Source organism: Octopus bimaculoides, chromosome Z (assembly GCF_046866305.1).
Source record: "Octopus bimaculoides isolate indiv1 chromosome Z, ASM4686630v1, whole genome shotgun sequence".
NCBI lineage: Eukaryota > Metazoa > Mollusca > Cephalopoda > Octopoda > Octopodidae > Octopus > Octopus bimaculoides.
Genome location: NC_142944.1, coordinates 39782022 through 39796935, shown reverse-complemented (window position 1 = coordinate 39796935; position 14914 = coordinate 39782022). Strand labels below are relative to the sequence as shown.

General features: G+C 35.8%; 1 protein-coding gene across 26 annotated transcripts in view; it reads left to right on the top strand.

Annotated features, from left to right (window-relative positions):
• Positions 1–14914, top strand: part of LOC106878999 (chromatin remodeling protein domino) — a 137416-nt gene that overhangs the window by 69398 nt on the left and 53104 nt on the right. For all 26 annotated transcript variants that reach the window (XM_089365223.1, XM_089365221.1, XM_089365226.1 and 23 more), the window contains 8 exons: positions 405–718; positions 4869–5071; positions 5285–5454; positions 5842–6038; positions 7351–7465; positions 10875–11063; positions 12242–12424; positions 14645–14728. In XM_089365223.1, the coding sequence (XP_089221349.1) occupies positions 405–718; positions 4869–5071; positions 5285–5454; positions 5842–6038; positions 7351–7465; positions 10875–11063; positions 12242–12424; positions 14645–14728 (1455 nt within the window). The remainder of the gene's footprint in view (positions 1–404; positions 719–4868; positions 5072–5284; positions 5455–5841; positions 6039–7350; positions 7466–10874; positions 11064–12241; positions 12425–14644; positions 14729–14914) is intronic.

Below are 14914 nucleotides of genomic sequence, written 5' to 3'. Positions count from 1 at the left end.
ACCTGATATTGTTTCTTATGCCATCCCATTGCCTTTCTTTTAGTCTTTCTAGGCCTGTCTCAGCTTTTCTGACTCTATTTACTGTACCCATTCTACAAGCATATCAAATTCCATCTGGCTGGAATCTTGCTACATCTGATAATCTTGATTATTGCTTGCAGCAGTGTGTGTCTGTATATGCGTATGTCTTGTTTCTTTATTTACATAGAATTTCTACTCTGTTATTTATATATAAAATATTTCATTAGCTAAAAAAATTTTTAATTTAAAACTTTCAAAATATCTTATTTAGTGTTTTCAACATATATTTCTGAAAGTTGTGAATGTTGTTTTTTTTTCTTTTCTTTTTTTACCTTTTTTATGATAGTGTTTTGACTATATTTTTGTTCTGATTTTTCCTCCAGGAATGTTTATATCAGAAACGGAAACAATGGAGAAAAGAGAAGTTGGATCATTTAGACCGAATAAATAAGAAACATTGTGATATGAATGTTATTTATGGGCAGGATTTATTGGAATCAGTAAATTTATTAAAAACCCCAGAAAAAGCTCTGTCAGTTAAAAATTTATGGCATGGCATTGGACACTTCCATTGTAAAAAAGTTCATCTTGATTATTCTTATTCTTGTAATTCATTATGGTCTCGGACAGCTGCATTAGAAAATATGGTACATACTCCAGAAAAGTACCTTAATGAGCTGGCAGACATTCTATCAAGGTAAGGACAAATTTAGAATAATCAGATTTGTTTTTTTACTTTTAATTTTTGTTTGATGTAGATGTTTGTAGCAATGCTTTAGTTAATTAAGTTTTATTAGAGAATTGTAGGAGTTGGAAATCAAAGCTTGATTTGTAACATTGGTGCCACACCATAAATTTTATAGTGAATGAAAATAAATAATAGTACTTCTTGGACAGTAGATAATATTTCAAGTCATTTCTATTTGCCTGAATACTGTGGACATTGGTGTTTACCTCCTTAAAGTGCCAGCAGCACTAAAATTTTTTGGGATTCTCAGCTGTTGGAATGTGAGAGGCATGTGTATTGGCTGATTGAATCAATCCCAATAGTTGACTTGTACTTTGTTATTTCTAGGAGGGGAAAGCAGAGTTGAACTTAGGTGAAAACCAAATATCATGCAACTTTTGAATGTTGGTTAATTTTTATAGATATTTGGAAAAATAAAAGGTAGTCAATCATGGGGTCTCTGAACTGAGATGTAATAATGTATCAAAGAAACAATTATTCCAAGTGGAATATCTTGTTACCCTCACCCTAAAAATAAAAAAAAATTAAGAGGATCTTAGATGTTGTAAAGAAGCTGGTAGACTGTCACTGGTTGTGATTTCAAATTTGCTACTGTTTCTGATCATATATTGATGTTGGGAATAACTATCAGATTGGTAACCTTGTCAGAACATTGTAGAACATCTACAGATGTTTTGTCCACTAGGTTATCAGAAGTTGTTTTCTGTTCACTGGTTGATGTTATTAATCAGCAATTTTTAAAATTTATTTCAAATGAAGAAGAGTCTATTTTAGAGATACATATTTTAAGATTTCTACATGTTTAAATGTTATTAGTTGGATTAAAGAGACTTGTTGAGTAAGTCTAGAAAAAGAAGAAAGGTAAACAAAATTGGAGTTCTACCTTATATTTCAGGGCTATGACTCCCTTCTTCAGGACACTTGCAAAAGCGAGAGATGGAAAAAGGTTGTTGCTCTAATGTGTAGGGAAGGGAGGTACCATACACAAACTGGTGCTGCTGTAGTAAACAGTCTGCTTTCCTGTAGTTCAATTCTGTTATTTATGGCTGGTCTCTGTTTGTTGGTAAGGAGGGACCGCTCATGATTTTGAGATTGCCCTGTTGTATTGAGTGGTCGTGATGGATACCTTGAATTAGTTAGGCTTCCATGGGTTGGGCTTTTTTTTTTAAACTGGTAAAATGCTCCTTTTACTATTAGAAATATACTTTTGACAGTGAGGCTAAATCAGCATCATTTTCTTCAAGTGCTACTGATATGCCTGAAGTACTGTTAGAAAAGAAAGTTTATGGTAAGCTCGAGAATTAAATGAAATCAAAACAAAAGTGCAATAAAATTTTGTACAACATAAAAGTGAGAGAATGTTACAAGAACTATATTGGTATTTGGAAAGAAGATATTGTTGGATACAAGAGGAAGAATTTTAAGTTTCTTAACATTTGGAAGACATTGATACATCATTATTATTTTCATTTAGCATCTGCTCTCCATGCTGGTATGGGTTAAACGGTTTGACTAGACCTGATGAACCAGAGAGCTTCACCAGGTTCCAGCCTGATTTTGCATAATTTCTACGGCTGGTTGCCCTTCCTAATGCCAACCACTCTAGGAGTGTCATGAGTGCTTTTATGTTCCACTGGCACAGGTGCCATTTACATGACACTAGCAACAACCATGACTACAATTCGCGGGTGCCATTTACATGGCACTGGCATTGACCATGATTCACAGTTGCCATTTAAATGGCACTGGCAATGACCACAACTACAATGCTTGAGTACCATTTACATGATACCGGGATGGCCACATCTACAATTTCACTTGGCCTGATGTGTCTTCTCATGCACAGCGTATTGCCAAAGGCCTTGGTCACTTGTCATCACCTCCGTGAGACCCATCGTTTGAAGATCATGCTTCACCACCTCATCCAATGTCTTTTGGGGATCTACTTATTTACACAGCTCTCTTTGTACAGACACATCATATGGCTTTACCAGTGCAGTTGTCTCTCTTGCATACCACATCTAATGCTTTTTATGCCCAACTTTTCTCTCAAGACATTTACACTGTCATACACACACACAGACACTGCACATTCAGTGAAGCATAGTAGCTTAATTTCTTTCAAGCCTATGCATGTCCTCAGTGGTCACAGCCCATGTTTCACTGCTATGTAGCATAGCTGTTCACACACAGACATCACACAGTCTGCTTTTCATTCTGAGGGAGAAACCCTTTGCTACCAACAGAAGTAGGAGGAGCTCTCTGAACTTTGCCCAGCATATTCTTATTCTTGCAGCTACACTCAAAGCACCCACCTCTACTACTGATTTGATCACCTAGATAAAGGAAGCTATCAGCTACCTCTGGCTTACCTCCTTGGCATTTGATGGAATTTATTTTCTGTACATCTCTGTTTATTGTACCTATGCACCTTCCACACACAAAATTTATTTTCCCTGTTAACCTTCCTCTGATATTGCTGCACTTCTTATGTGTCCATAGCTTACACTGGGTACATCTTATGGAGTTTCTACCTATGCCTTTTCTACAGATCAAGCAGGGCCATCTACCTGAGAGGATTTGTGATTTGTCTACTTTCCAACTTACTACAAGTTTGGTGTTTGCTAGATTTGACTTGATACAATTAAATAAAATAGAGATAGGGGTGAATTTTAAATTTGGTTACTTCAAAATTGTACTGTGTGGGGACTAGCATGTCAGGGAATAAATCCATTTCCTCTGTGTGCCAAAAAAAAACAAAAAAACAAGAGATTGAGGTAGGATTTGCACTATGACTTTGTAAAACTCTCACCAACAATGATTACCCAAGCAGATCCACGAGTTGGAGGGTTAATAATACAAAGGTGTAGTAGGGAATGACCAACAAATGGTGGATGCAGCAGCATGCTGCTAAAGTGCATTACCCATATTATTACTGCTTAAAACTCAATATAATCTTCATTTGTAAGATGAAGCAAGTTCAATAAAAATCCAATAAAATAAGTATGAATCTGAAATAAGTACTAGGGTTGATATAAGTAAAAACCTTTAAAATGGTGTCCCAGCATGGCTATGACTGAAACCAATAAAGGATTAAAAATATTAGCATCATTTTAGGATCTGTTTTCAAGGTAATAAGAGATAGTGAATTGGCAATGTAGTGTCTCCATTTTATTTTGAACTAGAATTAGTATCATTGTAGTCCTACTTTTAGGAATAATTCATTTTATCCATGATTCTTCTCCACTTTCAGTAACTTCTAAACTCTACAGTTTTTCAGGATATGTTATTTGTATTTGATACAAGTGTAGCCTCTTTTTTTGTATGCATTAACCAATGTCTGTCTCTAACACCATCTCACTTTGTCATTTTAGTAATACCTCATACGTCCTTAGTTCACTCTCGTGGCCACAGTTCCAATGAAAATTATTGGTTATGTACTTCAATTTATTTTTGGAGAAACAAGTATTTGAAGGGATTTATTGAAAAAGCTTTTCATTTGTCTTATATTTAGAATAGATGGTTCTTAGATAAACTTATAGGTAGAGTGGTTTCAAGCATGTTGATGTCAAAAACAGTTAATATACAACGTGTTCTGAGTGACAGATTAAGTGATCACTTAAAGAAGTAAGAAAGTGCCCTGATTGTCTCTGTTTAACCATGCCTTGTATTATAGGTGCTAATGGATAAAGATATTTCTCTACTGATTGGAGATAAAAATGCACCTGCTCAAATAAATAACTGCTAAGTCACTGTTACCAACCTACTGCAATTTTTGCAACTATTATTTATCCCCTGAAACTATCCTAACTTCACTATCTTCAGGTCTTCCCTGTGATTCTTCTACTACAGCTTTTTGTTGGCTCCACTGAGTTGGCTTTCCCTGCAATATAATCCTCATTCACCAAAAGTGATAGATATCCCCTTCTCTAGTAATTCGCCAGAACTTGGGACTTGTGATTTGAGTAATTATTTTAGTCTAAGAATGTGAAAATATGCTATTTAAAAGTTAATATTATATGTAATTTATTTTGTTAATTATGTTTCTGAATAATCTCTTGTTATTTATTTAATATCTTTTTTTTTTTTTTTTTTGTAGATTTGTATTTGTCATCCCACCAGTGACTGTGCCATTTGTAAAGCTCCATGTTTCTCATCCATCTCCATCCTCTGTAGCTCGAGAAAACTTTCAGAGGTTTATGTTACATAATTATGTCTCTCCTCAAACTGCCTGCCTCCACAAAATAGATGCTTGTATGTCAGTACAGTTTCCTGAACTCAGGTTGATACAGTATGATTGTGGTGAGTAACCAGCTTTCAAGCATTAAATCTTTAAATGTATTGGTGGCATGTTTTAATTAGAATTTAATTGAAAGGTACTTCAAACAAACAATAACTGTTTGTCATTTTAAAGAGTTTATTGTCCTCATTTAAGTAGTTGAAACATTTTTGCATTAAATTCATATTTTATATGAGGTTATTTATTGGAAATTTTAATATTTTTTTTGTCAACAGGAAAATTGCAGACATTAGATGTCCTTCTAAGACAATTGAAAACAGGAAACCACAGAGTGTTGATTTTTACACAAATGACAAAAATGTTAGATGTACTTGAAGCTTTTTTGAATTACCATGGTCATAGATATTTGCGCTTAGATGGAACAACCAGAGTAGAGCAAAGACAGGTAAAATGTTGTTTTAATTAGTTGGAAACTAGTTATTTTTGTGCATCATAATACTAAATAAATCATTGGTTTTCCAAAATATTTATGGAAAATTTTACAGAAATTTTGTTTTTCTTTGTCCTAGCTATCTGAGAATGACATTGGATCTTTTTCATGTTTATAAATCTTCCATTAATGCATGTGATGAAAATTAAACTGAAAACTGTAAATAGGAGTGAAGCAAATAACAAATGTATATAATGTTGATCAGAGAAAGTTAAACATCATCATTTGTTACTTAACTAATGTCTTAATGGACATATGACTGGTTTACATGTGACTTGAAACACTTGGGTTTCTAGTGGAACAGTTCGTGAATTAGATTTCATTGTAATATTTCTTTTATAGGCTTTGATGGAACGTTTTAATGCTGACAAGCGGATCTTCGTTTTCATCCTCTCAACTCGATCAGGAGGAATTGGTGTAAATCTGACTGGTGCAGACACTGTAATATTTTATGATAGTGATTGGAACCCTACTATGGATGCCCAAGCTCAGGATCGATGTCACAGAATAGGTCAAACTCGTGATGTTCATATATACCGGTATATACATTGTTTCAGCCTAATTTTATAAATGAAGAAATGTATAATTTTATTATAGGTCGTATAAGGATTCAATTACATTTCTATATGGTGTGTAGGGTAAAGGGATAAATGATAAAGTTTAAATACACACAGAAATGTATATTTCCATTTAGTAAATAGCAGTTTAAAAAATAAATTTTTTATCACTACTTAATTTCCACGTATGTTGAACACTTGATGTCAACCTGTCTGAGACTGCTTATGGTTCTTCTTGTTTTAAAGTGACCTAAACTCTTCATCAAAATTTCATAATTTGTTCCAAATACTAGCTTGATAGTGAGAAAATTATTATACTAATTCATTCATTAGTGTATTTCTACAGAAATAAGGTGACAAAAAGTTTAATCCTTTAGCATTCAGATTACTCAGTCATATGCTTGTATATTATTCACATACTTTTGAGTCAGTCATACATTATCTTACAGCTTTGAGATTTTGATGTGATTGCTTATTTTTGCAATGACATAGGTATGGCATGTATAGGAGGTCAGTTTTAGCCAATATAAACATAAAACAAGTTGAATATTTGGGCTGAATAAATATGGCCAGTTTGAAAGCTAAAGGGTTAAATTCCAAACCTCAGCAAATCTGCTTGTGTTGATTGCTATTCAAAGACAAGGTAGACTACATTCTATAATGAAAAGTTTTCTTGACCTTGGTTTACTTAATTTATTCATTTATTTTCAAAACATGTCCACTTTTCCACAATGGCATGTGCTGGACAAAACATATTGGAATTTTTCTATGACTAGATGCTTTCCTATCACCAACCCTCACCTGTTTACAAGTAAGGTAATATTTCCTCTGTTGCTCCAAACAACAAATAGTTTTCAAATGTCAGTGTAGTGTCAATATAGACATTGACAGCACTTGTGTGGATGGTGACCTTGTTTTTATGCAGCATACAAACATCATAATGAGGAAAGCGCAAGTGTGCTTGCATGTATGCACAACTGGCTTCCTATAATTTCTACCTACCAATTCACTCATAGGGCATTGGTTAGTCTAAGGCCACACTGGGTGACACCTGACTACATTGCCATACACTAAGAAGGAACCCTAAGACATGTGGTCATAAAGTGAACTTCATGAAATATGTAACTTTATCAAGAATTAAGGAGATATATATATATATATATATATATACATCCTTAATTCCTGTTGAAATCAGTTTTATTGTTTGTTAATTTTGATATAGGTGACTGCTTTATGTTTTTATTTTGTTCCTTGTAAAACTGCTGATGCTTATTCTTGTAATTATTTCTTTTAGGTTAATCAGTGAAAGAACTATCGAAGAAAATATTTTAAAGAAAGCTGATCAAAAGCGCCTTTTAGGAGATGTGGCCATTGAGGGTGGAAATTTCACTACTGCCTTCTTTAAGCAGGTAGAATTCAGTGTTATTGATCATGAAATTTACCCAGTAAACAATATATATTGTGATTTGTGTTCCTGACTATATTGTTGGCAGTATATTATCATTAATCTCAGATTAATCAGTTAAGATAACCATTATCATCCAGCCACATCTCTTACACTACTGAAACCCCCCACATAACTGGATGCCCACATCAACTTTACTGTACCCAAAGGTTCCCAACACTATTCCTTACATTCCTAACGATATCTCCATCCAGATACCCCCAATATACCCTTCTCTTTGATACTATATATCCTCCATTAAGCAACTTTCTCAGTCTGTCTTTAATCAAATGTGTAAACAATTATGGTTAAACTTTTCATATATATATATATATATATATATATATATATATATATATATATATATATATATATATATATATTCACACACATACCCAAGCCTGTTCCCCATTTTTTAGGATTGGGTAGCCACAAGACACACCTGGCATTCCATTTATTTCTCAATTCAAAGGGGTGAACCCTGTTCTATGCTCGGGTCAAGGCAGAGAACACAACTGCCAATATCAGCAGTGAGGCTTGACAGCATCATGCTTGTTCTGTGCCCCTTTAAGCAATATCAATTTACTCATCTGTCCACAAACACTCTCCAAGTTTTCCTATCATTTATAAACTCGCTTGCCTCTCTCACTCTAACACCTCTAACCACCAAAGCTTTCCTCACTCCATCCATCCATCCACACAAACCAAGGTCTACCTCTGTTTCTGCTGCCTACCACTTCAGCATTCATCACCCTCCTTACCATCCGCTTCTCATCCATCCTCTCCATGTGGCCAAACCACCTCAACATTCGTCTATCCAATTTGGTTGTTAGTTTTTCTCTCATTGCTGCTCATCTTTGCACCTCCTCATCCTCTCTATCCATGTCACACCAACCATAGCTCTGAAACATCTCATCTCAGACACATCTAGTCGCCTCCTTTCCACCTATCTCAACCCCCACATCTCTGCACCATATAACATTGTTGGCACAATCACGCCCTCATACACACCTCTTTCCATGTTCATGCTCAACCATTTATCTCTCAGCATACCTTTCACAACTCCAAGTATCTTACTCCCCCTCCCTCACTCTGAATCCCACCTTCTCAACCAACTGTTGCATGTGACCCCAGGTACCTAAAAACACCTCCTCTAGCATCTTACCATTTATACTCACATCCATCCTACCAGCCATTCCATCTCTCAAACATCTCATCACCTTACTCTCAACTACATTCACTTTCAGTTTCCTCCTCTCACGCATTCTTCCAAACTCAATCACCAGTCTCCTCAGTTGCTCTTCTGAATCCACCACCAGTGCTGTATCATAAGCAAACAACAACTGACTCACCTGCCATTTCTCTCTATTTTCTCCCACCATTTGGGCTCTCTTACCAAAGGTTCAAGCATTCACCTCTCTCACCACACCATCCATATATAAATTAAACAGTCACAGAGACATCACATAACCCTGTCTTAACCCCACCTTCACATCAAACCACTCTCTTACTTCAACACCCATCTTAATGCATGCCCTACTTTCTCTATAGAAACTCTGTACTGCTCTCAACAATCTACCATCTACTCCATACAGCTGCAACACCTGACACATTGCATCCCTATTCACTCGGTCATATGCCTCCTCTAGGTCCATAAAGACCCAATACACCTCCCTCCCTCTCACACATCTTACTACAAATATTTGATCCGCACACCTTCTTCCACCCTTAAAACCACACTGCTCCTCCCCTAGTACATTCTCTGTCTGGTTCCTCACCCTTACAATCAGAATTCTCCCATACAGTTTACCAACCATACACAACAAACTTATACCCCTAAAATACCCACACTCACATTTATCCTCTTTCCCCTTGCACAGTGGCACTATACAGGCACTGCACCAGTCCTTTGGTGCCCTTCCAGCCATATAACAAACATTCACAAGCCTCACTAACCATTCAGTCACTGTCACTCCTCCTTTCTTTAGGCATTCCACTTATACCTGGCACCTTCCAGTTTGCCATCTTCCATAGGGATTCCCTCACCTCCTCTCTTCCAGTTGCATTGTAGTTCCGTTCCCCAACAGGCATTCTCCTCTCTCCTCCCTAAAGCTACTATACTTGCCCCCCTAACATCCTCCACATTTAACAGCTCATTAAAATACTCTACCTGTCTCCTTTGTACATCCTCACTTCCTTTCAACAAATTTCCATTTACATCCTTCACCCTTTCTTCCTTTCCTCCAACCACCTCTTTATCTCTCCAAAACATCGTTTTATTTCTTACAAAATGTTCACTCAACTTTTTCCCAAACCTTTCACTCGCCTCCCATTTTGCTACCCTCACCACTCTCTTCACTCTCCTCTTCACTTCTCTGTAACGACCATAAGCCTCTCCATCCCCTCTCTGCAACCACTCTTCAAAAGCCCTTTTCTTCTCTGCCACTGCATTAAATATGTGGATTTTTTAAAATGCATTAAACAAAAAGAGGAGGATCCTGGTGAAGAGCTTGCTCTGCACCAGATGGCTGGACATGATTTGGGAAGTTCTCCAGAGGTTTCATGTCACCTTGGAGGATGCAGAGGAACTGACACGAGACTGCCAATGATGGAGAGCACTGGTGGACCTGGTTGGTTGTATGCATGATAACATCTCCTGGATCACTAACTTGGAATGACTCCAGACCCATCAAGTCAAGCCATTAAACAAAAATATATATTTTAATCTTATCAATCATTAAAGTCGACAGTGATTTTACAATGTAGCGATTAATGAAAAAACATTCAAAAGGAGAAAATAAATACATTTTTTAGTATTCTTTTAGCAGTTATTGAAGTATTTGTCAAATGGCTTCAGGAAAAGTTTAAAATGTGGATGAATATTTGAATCAATGTAGTCAAACTAAAGTACTTGGTCAGTGCAGTGACTCTGTGCAATATATATTGTAGAATGTCTGGCAGGCTGATAAAAGACTAGAACATGGGTGATAAGCAGAGGAACATTCACATATGTGAACAAACGAGCTGTAAAAGGGGAAAATGGGTGATGAGTGTGGTAAAAATTTTTACAATGGTGATCACTGTCTGGATACATGACAATAAAAATATTGCTGTTTGCAGCTGAGATGACTAAAATGATATGAACATGAGTCACTGATGATCATGATAAAATGTATTGAGTTGAGTTGATATTGGATTGTAGATGTAAAGTTAGTTTTGGTCTTCACAAACAAGATAACATTGAAACTAAGTTTAATGTGTTACATAGTAGACTTATCCAGTAAATAGCTGTTTATGAAATATGTTTATAAACAATCAAAATGACAGCATTTTTTTCTAAAGTATATACTAAAAGTTTTCTTCATAAATTACAGAATACTATCAAAGAATTGTTTGATGAGCCTACTGGATTGCAGGCTCTTGCTAAAGAAAGGGAAACTAAGAAACGCATTGAGTGGCCGAAAGAAGCGAAAGTATTAACCACAACGTTGGTACAAAAACCAGCAGTGAACAAAGTTTCAGAGCATGGAAAAGAATCTAATCTTATTACTCAATTGGAACAGGTGAATATTGCATTAAATGCTTGGTATAAATCTTATTTGATTTCATTTGAAAAGGTGTTTGTTTATACACACACACATGTATTGTTAGATAATAAATTCTTCGGTATACACCTGGTAGCTTGTTCGTAAAGCATGTTCACTTACATTGTTCATTGGGTGTCTGATTAATGAGAGAGATGAAAAATCGAAGATACGAGAATGTTTATTGACCACTACAATTGTCTCAACCCATCTAGTGTTGATCCCCCGTATCTCCCATCTTCCGTTCCTCTCATTAATCATATGTATAATGTTAGCACAGTATGGTTAAATGCTTGAGAAGTTTGTGTTGCAACTATGAGGTTTTTTTATTCTGGTGCATGGCATTTTGAGCAGATCATCTTCTTTAGCATCAGGTTGGCCCATGCTTTATGCATTGACAGAAACTGTAGGAATGTTTATTTGGTGGGTTGTAGTTGTAATTCAAAGTTTCAACTTTGTCAAATAGTGTCATGCTAATTGTATCTGTGAATTTCTTTGAAGGTTATGTGGGGGTCTACTAATCCACTTACATATTAAATTAGTGAGCTTGATGAGTATGATTGATTGAATAATTGAATACTCTCTGTTCTGACTGAGATCTGTGTGTGTGTGTAATCGCTCACTTTAGTTCATCTGACAGGTTTCTTTGAGTTCATCCAACTATTCTTTCAAACCAATCTTTAGATTGCCCATGAGCTTTAGGATGCAAAATCTTCTGTGTAAGGTGTTGGGCTCATGATTACAAGGTTGTTGGTTTTGATCCCTGGACTGCAGTGTTTTGTGCGAGTAGCAGCTGAGCACTGATGGAGTACCCTCCTCTCTTTCTCTTCTGCTCTCAATTCCTGGATGGGAGTGCAGAGAGCGTGACTTTTTCTGCATATGACTACATTGGCCACACTGTTTCTAATCATTTTAAATACTTATTCTATTGTCATTCTATTTGAGTGATGGCCAAAATAAACCATGTCATAAATTTTAGGTAAGAATATTTTAAACTCAATAAGATTAGTTATTTTATTAAATTGCACAAAATCCTTGATTGTTTTAGAAATCAGTTTAGGCATTAAGAATTTTTTTTTTTTTTTTTTTTTTTGCAGTAAATTGACAAAAGAGTTAAATGTTTCAGCATTATTTTAAACATTAAAACATTTTTGTAGGCATTGTGTAAAGCAGAGGATGAGACTGATGTTATGGCTGCTGATTTGGTAAAAGCTGAACAAAAAGCAGAATTAGCAGAATTTGATGAAAACATCCCTTGGGATGATAAAGAGGCTGAGAGGAAGCAAGATGAAGACGAAACATCTAAGGTTGAGATGGAATTGAGTCTTTTGGAAAAAGAGGTAAGCGAGTTTTTAACACTTGTAAAAGTTTTTTTTTTTTTTTTTTCTTGTCTTTAAAACATATTTACAAGCATCAGTAAAACTTTGGACTTATGTGATAGTCATTTTCTTGCAAAGTTCACCTCTTGATGAGGGACTACCATTCTGTGTATTGGGAATTGCAGTTTCAGAAATGAATTTTGTGTAAGCATATTATTTACTGATGAACATTAAAAGTAACATTTATGAAATAATTTTGACCAACCAATGTAGGGGCCTTTATGTAGTTGGTTAACCTGCTAGAAAGGACAATCAAATTCTAATAAAATCTTACCATTGTGCAATGATTCCCAAACATCTTGATATCAGTCCCAATTCTCCAGAAAAATTTCTTCCCTCTATTCATCACCACCACCACCATTATCATATAATGTCCATGATCCCTACTGACACTGGTCGGATACTTTGACAGGTTCCTATACATCATGGTCTATTGTCTGTTTTGGCATGGTTTCTATGGCTGGATGCTCTTCCTAATACCAACAACTTTACAGCGTAGTGGATGCTGTTTTCTGCAACCAACACTACTGAGGTTGCTATGCAGCTTGTAAGACTATGAATTCTGAGTGGGGAGCTTTATATTGGATGACGAAGGGTAAAAGTATGAGAAAAGAGGCCGGAGCAGAACAAGTCTCTTGTAGAGGGGCCATATGGCTATTCATATTTTAGAAGTGAGGGTACAAGTGATTGAGTGGCTCAGGAAAACAATAAAAATAGTAGTGATGAGGTGGATAGCAGGGATAAAGGAACCAATGGTGTGGGTGGAGGTTGTAAGAGTATTGGAGGAATAAGACATGGGGAATGGGTGAGGGGAGGTAGGTATAGTTGAAATGCAGATATGTGATTGGTAGATAATCAACAATGCATGAGTTATGGGAGGAAAGGGAAAGTAGAAGGATGAGAGAGAGAGATGATGTGGTTGTATAAGTTGCAGGAATGGACAAGGAGGAGAGAGATGGTAGCAAGCATAGTGCATGAGAATGAGAGAGGCATAGGAGGAGAGATAATTTTGTGATTCAGTGGCACTTGGTGATGGTGAAAGTGTGAGTGAGTAGAATAGTGTTAATGGATGGAGGATGGATAACAGATGAAATGATTTTGGGTAGTAAAAAGTGGTATCATGGAAGAACTGCAGTTAGGGAGACAATGGGTGATGGTGATGTCTTGAAGAGGAAGGAAACTGAGTAAAGAACCTAGTTTTGCTAACATATATATTTATGTGTGTAGGTTTTATTTATGCACACACATACCCACATACAGCTTTATCAGAACTCATTTTTGCTGGTGTGAGTGGCTCTTTTTGAGAACTGCTTGTATCCATATAATTCTTTCTTACACCAGTCTTGGACAAGTTTAAAAACCACCTTGGTTTTGTTAAACAGCAATTTATTTGGATCTGTTTCAATATTTGCAGCAGCACTAACCTCCCCAAACATTTCTGTACAATCTTAAAGTGAGAACCATAGAAACACCAACAGAAATTAAGATAGAATAATCAGGTTTCATTTGGTTATAAATCCTGGCACAATTTAATCCTTTAGCATCCAAATTACATTGTTAAATGTAATGCTTAGACATGATATTTTAAGGTAGATGTGAAAGGCCGGATCTGGATGGTTTAAACATAAAAATGGGCAGAATATGAGTTTAAATAACATTTTTTGGTAGATGCCCTTTTACCCTCATTTCCTACTATGGTAACCAAGTATCCCTTCTACAGCAAGGCACTTATCTCTATCCCTCAATTATACTTTAACCACTCAACTGGCACAAAGCCAGCTCCCTCAGTACTGCTTCCTCTCCCAGTTGAAAGGTCTTTGTCTTGCAAATTACTTGGTGACTGTTGTTGGTGGCATGTAAAAAGCACCCAGTACGCTTTGTAAAGTGGTTGGCGTTAGGAAGGGCATCCAGCCACAGAAACCTTGCCAAAGCAGACAATGAAGCCTACTGCAAGCTATAGTCAAACTGTTCAACCCATGCCAACAAGGGAGATAGACGTTAAATGATAATTATTCTTCCATTCCTTGTTAACCAAAGCAAGTTATAATGAAAGCTCTTTATCTTTTTTTTTGTGTCCAGTTCTTTTTCTCAGTATTTATATTTTCTAATTTTATTTTTTAAATTCAAAAATCGAAATTTGGTGTTTAAAATTTATATAATTCCTTCAATTTTCTTTTGAAGCTATCTCCTGTTGAGCGGTATGCTGTCCTTTTCTTGGAAACCCAAATGGAACCATTCTGTAGTGAGGAGCTTCAGATGGCAGAAGTAAGTAAAATTAGTTTTAGAAGTCTGAGTTTGTGTGCATGCATTTGCATATTTATTTCTTTGATGTTTACCTTCAAAGCATTTTCATTTTCTTGTCATAAAATTTAAAAGAGTTAATTAAAATATTTTTTTGGATGATAATATACAGTTGTAATTGAAGTAAAAATTTAACAAAGATAAAATGAC